This window comes from Pinus tabuliformis, chromosome 5_2 (assembly GCF_031772625.1).
Source record: "Pinus tabuliformis cultivar Carrire ecotype Pingquan chromosome 5_2, CPIR1, whole genome shotgun sequence".
Lineage (NCBI taxonomy): Eukaryota > Viridiplantae > Streptophyta > Pinopsida > Pinales > Pinaceae > Pinus > Pinus tabuliformis.
The window spans coordinates 302350903-302359986 of record NC_142306.1 but is presented as its reverse complement, the minus strand read 5'-3'; the positions used below and the strand labels follow the sequence as shown (position 1 = coordinate 302359986).

The 9084-nt window shown below is 42.3% G+C and overlaps 1 protein-coding gene across 1 annotated transcript; it reads left to right on the top strand.

Annotated features, from left to right (window-relative positions):
• The first annotated feature begins 466 nt into the window (after nt 1-466).
• LOC149158739 (uncharacterized) lies at nt 467-1270 on the top strand. The gene has a single exon (XM_089434085.1). The coding sequence runs from the start codon at nt 467-469 to the stop codon at nt 1268-1270; it is 804 nt and encodes a 267-aa protein (XP_089290211.1).
• The last annotated feature ends 7814 nt before the right edge of the window (nt 1271-9084 follow it).

Genomic DNA, 9084 nt, shown 5'->3' with positions numbered 1-9084 from the left:
AAAAAAAAAAATTATATATATAATTTTAATTGAAATATACACCTTAATACAACAAACACAAACTAAGGACTAAACAAATAAGATACACAAATATTAACAGAATATTGAAGAAGAAAATAAAAAGTAAAGCACAGGATAGTAAAATCAGATGAAAATTCTCCATTGACTTCATTCAAAAGAATTGTTTAGACATCTTGAATCAATATCAACATATATCAAAGTATTTTTTCTGATAGAAGTGGTTGTAGTAAGGTTTCTTTCAAATTCGGCTTAAAGTTGTTTCTATTGAGAACCAGTTGCTGCCGAGTCGATCTGCGTTGCGCTCTAGGGTTGGCGATCCGCCGCCTCGGCCCTCTGCGCGCAGGGCCTTTGGCGATCCAGATCCTCCCTTTCCCGATCTGAGCTGCGTTGGCTATGCCCGCTGCTACAGGTTGAGCTCGATTGATTCGAGCAGTTTATTGATCCAATGGAGCCTCCTCCTTCGGCCCCCTCTGAAGCCGAGGCTTTCATCAGCCTTCTGAGTTCTCTGCCCAAAAAGAAATCGACTGAGGCAGCGAAATTTGTCAAACGCCTGGAGGACATTCCTGAGATCTCGCTTCCTCCCGAGAAGCCGATCCAGGTTGCCCTCTCTCTTGCTGAGCGTGCATTAGTTGGACAGTTCACTGGGCTCTGGCCCTCCCCCAAATCCACAGAGAGTTGGGTCGCAAGGAACTGGGCGCCTCTCATCAAGAGCAGAGTTACCTCGTACTTCTTGGGGAAGGGTTTCTTCCTGTTTGAATTCGCCGAAAAAGAAGACAAGGAGCTGATATTCCGCAATGGCCCTTACTTCATGGGCCCTCAAGGGCTGTATCTGAACAAATGGACGCCTGATTTCGACCCAACTGTAGACGTTCCCTCAGCCGTCCCCGTGTGGGTTCGTTTGCCTAATCTGCCAATGCATTGCTGGAACTGGGAATCCCTCATGCACATCGGGAATACCCTAGGCAAATTCATTGACCGCGCCAACAGCAAAGATCAATTTGACTGCGCCAGAATTTGTGTTGAAGTAGATCTGGAAATCGGTCTGCCGGAGGCGATAAAGATCAAAGTGGGCAGCTGGTCGCATATCCAAAAACTGGACTATGAGCAGCTCCCGTTTAAGTGCAGGAAATGCCACGTCTACGGCCATTTTGCTAGAGATTGTCCGAAGAACAGTGATGTAGAGAAGGGCAAGGAGAAAGGATGGACTCAGGTTAAAAGAGCCAAAAAAACCTCCAAGAACCGGCAATAACAATACCAAAGCCCCTCAGGCCTGCTCAGGGCTTCAAACCCCTCACATGGAGGATCAAAGGAACAAATTTAATCAGTTAAGTTCAGCAACAGAAAACTCCCAAGGAACAGAGACACCAAATGAAGGACCATCGCATAATGAGCCCCAACCGGAGTCAAAGAAAGCCGATAAAAATACAGTCATAACGGAAGAGATACCCTCAGAAGAAACTGAGGATGGGCAAAGCTTGGAGGACTCAGAAGAGGAAGGAGAAATAGCAAGCACACAGGCTTTGCCCAGACGGTCAATGAGAGGCCAGAAATCCGCTCGAGAAAAGAGAGAGCAGGAAACATACAAAGACAAAGTGCAAGGTAGTCAGCCCACCCTTGAGAAACTCCTGGCTAAGACTCCGAAGATGACTAGAAACCAGATCCAGAGCTCCAAAGGAGCTACCCATTCCAAATGCAAGTAACGAAGATCATCTCCTGGAACTGCAGGGGTATGGGGAGCAAGATAAAAGAAGAAGCCATGAAAAGTCTGATAAGATCCGATTCTCCTGACATACTCCTCATCCAGGAGACTAAAATGGAGGATAAGGCCTTCCTCCATATAGGCAAAAATCTTTGGAAAAGAAGTGAAGGACAGGCAGTCTCAGCCCGGGGTGCCGCAGGAGGCCTGGGAACTCTATGGAACACAAATAAATTCATGAAGCTAGATGAAATCACCACCGCTCACTGGCTGTTCACAAAGCTGAAGCATGTGGGCTCAGATGAGATCCTTTGTCTTATTAACGTGTATGCTCCAGTCAACGCTGGAGAGAAGAAGTTCTGTTGGGAAACCATTAGAGGACTGGCAGATTCAGAAATTCTAGAAAACATCATCATTGCCGGAGATCTAAACCTTACCTTATCCTTGGCCGAAAAACACGGAGGAAGCATTGTAAGGGATCCAGCGCGTGAATGGGTGGAGGACATGCTTCAGGATTGGGACATGATCGACATCAAACCTTCATCAGGAAAATACACCTGGTCCAACAGAAGACTCGACCCGGGTCACATTGCTGCAAGGTTAGACGGATTTTTTGTTCAAAGTTCTTTTCTTCTTCTTGGTTTAGAATCTAGAATGCACATTCTTCCATGCAGTGTGTCTGATCACAAACCCATTAAGCTAGATCTAGTGGCTCATTTGGATCAAGGCCCCATCCCCTTTAAATTCAGCCCCTTGTGGGTCAAGGAACAGACCTTCATGCAGTTAGTAAAAGATACATGGAAGCAGCCTGTCAATGGCTCAACCTTTTACATTTGGGAAGAAAAGCTCAGAAGAGTGAAGGCTACTCTAAAAACATGGGCTAAGCTCCTACCCAATCCAGCAATAGAAAGGAAAAAGATCCAAAAATGCCTTGAGATCCATCAGATGAAGGCGGAAAATGAAGTAATCACAAAGGAAGTCTTGGATAAGGAAGCTGAGCTCCAGCAACAGCTTCTAAAAGCAAGCTTGGCCGAGGAAGAGTATTGGAGGGTCAAATCTCGTAGACTATGGCTCAAGGCAGGAGATAGGAATTCTGCTTTCTTTCATAAGCAATCTCAGGCTCGGAAAAACTTTAACTCAATTTCTGAAATTAAGGAAGGGGATAGCACCCACAGAGATATCCAAAGCATAAAAAATGCCGCCTTCTGTCATTTCAAAAGCTTGTATAGTGAAAAAGAGGACCAGGGTCAGGTTTCATCCTTAATGGATGAGGTTCCGAATCTGATTTCGGCCAGAAAAAATCAATTATTGGAAGCAGAAGTCACTAATGAGGAAATTAAAGCCGCCCTCTTCGACATGGAGCCCGACAAGGCTCCGGGCCCAGATGGGTTCACCGCCAGATTCTTGCAGACTTGCTGGCAGATAGTGGAAAAAGATTTAGGCAGAATGGTTCGAAAATCTCAAGCATGCCAGAAAATAGGAGGAGGTACCAACTCGGCTTTCTTAGCCCTTATCCCTAAGGAAAAAGGAGCCAACACTTTCTCAAGATTTCGCCCTATCTCCCTCTGCAATATAGGTTACAAGCTGATAACAAAAGTGATCGCCAACAGGTTGAAACCTATCCTTCCGTCCATCATTCCAGAGAACCAGGGAGGCTTCATCCAGGGCAGACAGATTGTGGACAACTTTATTCTGGTCCAGGAGGCGATACACTCAAGCTTGACCCGAAAAGAGAAAGGCATGGTGGTCAAATTAGATCTTGAAAGTGCATTTGATAGAGTAAGGCACAGGTTTCTGTTGGATGTCATGCACAAATTTGGGTTTAGTCCCAAGTTCATCAATTGGATTAAGGCTTGTATAAAGGAACCATGGATCTCCCCTTTGGTAAATGGAAGGGTCGCAGACTTTTTCAAGGCCTCCAGAGGGCTGAGGCAAGGGTGCCCTCTGTCACCCTTGCTATTCGTGATCCAAGCCTCCGTTCTTAGCTTCCTCTTGAACAAAAAGCAGGAGGATCAAGAAATAATGGGAATAAACATTGCAAGAGGCGTAAAAAGTATAAATCATGCCCTATTCGCAGATGATACTCTACTCCTGGGTGCTGCCTCCCTGCCCTCAGCAAAAAATTTCAAAGAAGTGTTGGATGTCTTTTGTGAGGACTCAGGAAGTAACCTCAACAAAGGCAAATGTCAAATCTACTGTTGGAATATAAAGGCCAGAACGATTCAAGCTATTTCTAACTGTTTTGGTTTTGCAGCCTCATGTGCCTGGTCATCCTTTAAGTACCTGGGGCTCCCTATCTTCCAAAAAAGAGCCCTTAGTAAAGACTTGTTGCCTCTGCTGGATAAAATCAAGTCAAAAATCTGTTCCTGGGGATACAACTGGCTCAACCTAGCAGGTAAAACAGTGCTAATAAAATATGTTCTAAATAGTCTTCCTATCTATCAATCTGCAGTGATGATGGCTCCTCTTGGCATTACAAGGAAATTTGAGGAGTATATCAGGAACTTTTTCTGGAAAGGAGGGAAAGCCAATGAAAAGAGAATACCCTTAATAAACTGGGATACAATCTGTCTACCTAGAATGGAAGGGGGTCTGCAATTCAAGAACATTAACAATCAAAACATTGCCTTGGGTGCAAAGCTGCTATGGAGGATAATTGCGACAAAGCCAGGCTGGGCTCAACTTGTATTGTGGAAGAAGTACTTCCATGGACAGAGAACCCGCTGTCTTGATAATCCATCAACCATTTCTGGAACTATGATCCAAAAACTGTGTGATAGAGCACTTGATTTAATCAAACAGCACTTGCATTGGATCCCAGGGAACGGGAAACATATCAAAATATGGGAAGACAGCATTATGGGCAGCGACCCCATTATGGAGGACTGCTCTCTATCCATGCTAAAAGACTGGATGGACAGTGCTGGAGTCAAAACGCTGTGGGATCTGTCACAGTGGGAAAACAATAATTGGCAGTGCTGGAGAAACATTGAGGTACCTCCGCATCTGACTAAAGACTTCTCCAATATTCTAAATCATATTAATGGCAAAGCACCTCTAAATAGCAATAAGGTAGATCAACGAGGTTGGGGATCGACCCCAGGCAAGTATACTGTCGCTCAGGATTATAAGCAGCTCATTCAGAAACCATATGCGCTGCATGACCCAAGACCCTGGCAGGGAATTTGGTCTCACCCTACGATCCCCAAGATCAATGTGTTCTGTTGGCTTCTTGGCCACCATCGGATTCTGATGGAAGACAGACTGCGAAAAAGGGGATTCAGCGGCCCCTCGCGCTGCTCTCTATGTGGGAACAATGAGGAAACAGCCGCCCACCTGATGTTGTCATGCAATTTCGCTATGGCTCTCTGGAAAGAAGCGCTAAGTCCTCTGAATGCCGAAGTCATCACGCCCACCCACTGCTCAGATCTCTTTGCTAACTGGGCTTACAGGTACCCTGGAGGCACTCAAAACCAGCAGATAAAAAGAGCCTGGATCGCGCTGCCAAAAATCATCTGTTGGCACATTTGGTTGGAACGAAACAGCAGGATATTTAATGACAAAAAGAGTGATCCTGCAATGATCTGGAGCAAAATCAAAAGCCATCTGAAGGACTGTATGGGAGACCAGTTGGACAGGGAAGGCCTCAACGATCAAGACGCAGCCTGGGGGAATTTGTTGGGCCTTCAATTCATTGACAAAATCAGGTCCCCCCCTCCCCTAAACCAATGGCAAATTCACCTCAATACTGAATATCTAGATGAATTATGAAAAATAAAGGCAAGGAAAACTCTGTTCTTTGACGGAGCTGCAAAGGGCAATCCCAGCAATTTTGGAGCTGGTGGGGTCATTAAAAATGCAGATGGCAGAATCGAATCTAGATATGCCTGGGGAGTGGGCTTCAACTCCAGCATTCAAGCAGAAGCCTTGGCTCTCCTTCAGGGACTCAAGATGCTCACCTTCCTGGGCATCAAAGACGCAATAATCTTTGGAGACTCTCAGTCCATAATTAAGCTCATGGTGGATAAAACCACTCCATCAGATGTAAGACTAGCAAGGCTCATCAGCAGAATTAGAATTCTGATTAACACTTTCCAGAACCTGGAGTTCTTGCATGTTAAAAGAGAAAACAATAAAGAAGCTGATGCAGAAGCTAACAAAGCGGTGCTTCTCCCTCCTGGAACGCTTCTAAGAGATGGAGAGGAAAGCTGGGATTTCATTCCTTAAACCAGCCTGTTTAATATGTTTTACTGTCTTTTAATGAAGCAGTTTGTCTGTATTAGCAGTCTAGGAAAGATAGACAAAGTTGTAAGAACTGCAGCTAGTAAAAAATGCAAGCTCAGTGGAGGTGAAATCAAATGGAGTCGGATAGAAGAGAAACCTGATCATTGTGCATCTCTATGTAAACCGAATTGCGGCATTTCAGCCAAGAATTAATATAACAATCTACTCGTTTCTGTCAAAAAATATATATATATATCAACATATATCAAAATATGTGACAAGTAGCTCTTTATAAATGACAGTGGTTAATGACTGCAGGAGTTAAATGCAAGCAGTAAAGAACCAAAGCAAAGCTCAGGCCTTGCTGCAACTGGTTCAAATAGAAACTTTTTGGACATTGGTACAGCTACCGCAACAGTATCAATGATCAGCCATGATAAAAAATCAACAAAACTAAACACTCATAAATCACCAAAATTATAAAATAATACCTTCAACAGCAAGAGAAAAAATTTAATAACTATGTTCATTGCTACTTTTTAAAGGAACACACATTTCATCAGATCTTCTAGACTCAAGATCTCTAAATCAAAACACATGAATCTTCTCAAAACTAAAGAAACAACATTAAATCATACCATTCCCTGTGTAAAATTTTGGGCCCATTCTCCTTTTGCAAGTTAAAATATATGGGTGAAGAGTTGTTGAAATGATTTCCAAACAATTATTCTTCTTTTTATAATTTCATACTCAACTCTATCCACTCAACTTTTCCTAATAGTTATCCCAATACAATTAACTGTCATTTAAAGAAGGAAAATAAAAATAAAAGGAATGGCAATTTTTTAGAAAGTAGATGGATGCCTACATGACTCATTAGGGAGGGAGGATCCAATTTCCATTTTAGCATATTTAATTTAAATTTCAGAATTTATTTAAATTAACATAATGCATGATCCATCACCTTGTAACTCCCATACATGCATTGCTTAAAAAACACAATCATCAAATGATATGCATCATTTGCACATCACACACACACACACACACACACACACACACACACACATATATCAAAAGAAAGTGTAGCAATATCAATTCTCGTTGTCAATTCATCTAATCTAAAAAAGTGTTACACTATCCATCAAAATATAATCGATATAACTGAAAAATAAACCTTAAAATTCAACAACTGACTACAACTAGAATATCAGAACCTCTAAGCAAATTGTGTTGAGTTATAATGAATCTCAGGAAAGAGATCGTATGCTAAAGGTGTTGGTTGACTTTCAAAAGTCCCAGCTAAAATGTTTGTACTTGAACTCTCTTCTCTTTCCGTAGATATTCTTTTGCTATGAGCAGTTGTATAGGCATGGTCAAGACTAACATTTTCTTGGTTGAGGCACTCATTAACAACATGCACTTATGAGAAACCAAGGAAAGATCGATTAGGAATCAAATTAGCTAAAGGGTCATCAGGAGCACAATCAATATGATTAGCATAATGGCGAGCAAAATTACTAGTAGTAGCATGAATAATGTAGGGTGAACATCATGGTCAATAGTAGGTTGAAAATACCTAGCTAGTGCCATGTGCTTAGGACTTGGGGCATAAATAGGTTTCTTAGGGTTTAATTGTTGGAAATAATGCTGAGAGGGGGGGGTGAATCAGTATTATCACATTTTTTCATTTCCATAATTAGATTCATATATGCTACTTCCACAACTTCTTATGATTAAGTTAATTGATCTTCAATGAGAGCATTAGAACATTATCAACCATATTATCAGATAACAGATGCATTAATAAAGAATAGATCATCACACATAAGGCACACACATGAACACCATGATATAAAGTGGAAACCTAATGCGGGATAAAACCACCTGCTGCAAGTCATCTCAATCTTCTTTAATAAGAAAATCCTTTTACAATATTTTGTACTGGTGCAGTCTTATACCAGCACGGGAGATACAACCCCCTTTGCTCTTGTACTAACCGATCCATTTACTAGTACGCAGGCTGCTACCTGCTACAATGCTCCAAAGATTTCCTTTAGCTCTTGTACTAGTTTAGATACTAGTACGTAGGTGCTGACCTACAATCTTCTCTCCTCCAGGTACCACGTTTCATCAATTTTTAGACTGGATACACTGAAGCACAACACATAATCTGAAAGGCCACTTTTCATCCAAACAACATTGAAGCTCATAATCAAACAACCTTCTTAATCACCCAATCACCAAATCCATCCATATACAATGATATTATGAGAATTATCAACCAGATCTAGTACATCAGATCACATGGAGATAAGTCATTTTAAAACCGATCCATCCATCCAACAAAATTGAAGTTAATCATAATCATTCACTTAATCACTGCTGTTCTCAGAACATAATACCAGAACCAAACATCACTTCAAAAACCCAGATCTTAAAAATGATAAACAGAGATTTCAAGAGAGGTAAGCAGCTTCACCCATGTACTGCCTGCTTACAGTACGCACCCTACTCAACTGCTCACCTGCTTACGTACGCACTGTACACAACTGCTCACCTGCTTATGTACGCACTGTACTCAACTGCTCACCTGCTTACGTACGCACTGTACTTAACTGCTCACCTGCTTACCCACGCTCTGTGTCCATTGAACTGTCTGCAGACCTCCGCACCCGCAACCCTTCTGTTCCTGCGTACCGGCGCACCTAAAACGCTTCGTGCCAGCGTATATACGCACTTTTCTTTCACTGTACCTGCGTACCTTCGGGCATAGATAATTTCAAGACTTCAAGAATAACCCAGACAGTCAGATCTACAGATCTGATCATGCGCCGAAGAGATCTCAATCCATCAGTAGATTCGCCTTATTTAGATCTAGACATTACTCCCAAGAGATCATAATATTTCAGATCTAGCTCTCATAAGATGTTCAACCCAAAACATGCTCAAGCCAAATGATCTCCTTTGCTTTATATAGGAAAGCTCTTCCTCAAATCATGGATCAATACCATGGGCCGAAACCATAATAACACAATACCGTCAGCTAAATACCAAGGGTTAAACATAAGAAACCCCACGTGTGTTTTTCTCTGCCTTGAAGTAAGTGAATTGGGGGTACGCACCTCCTGAATGGGATAACT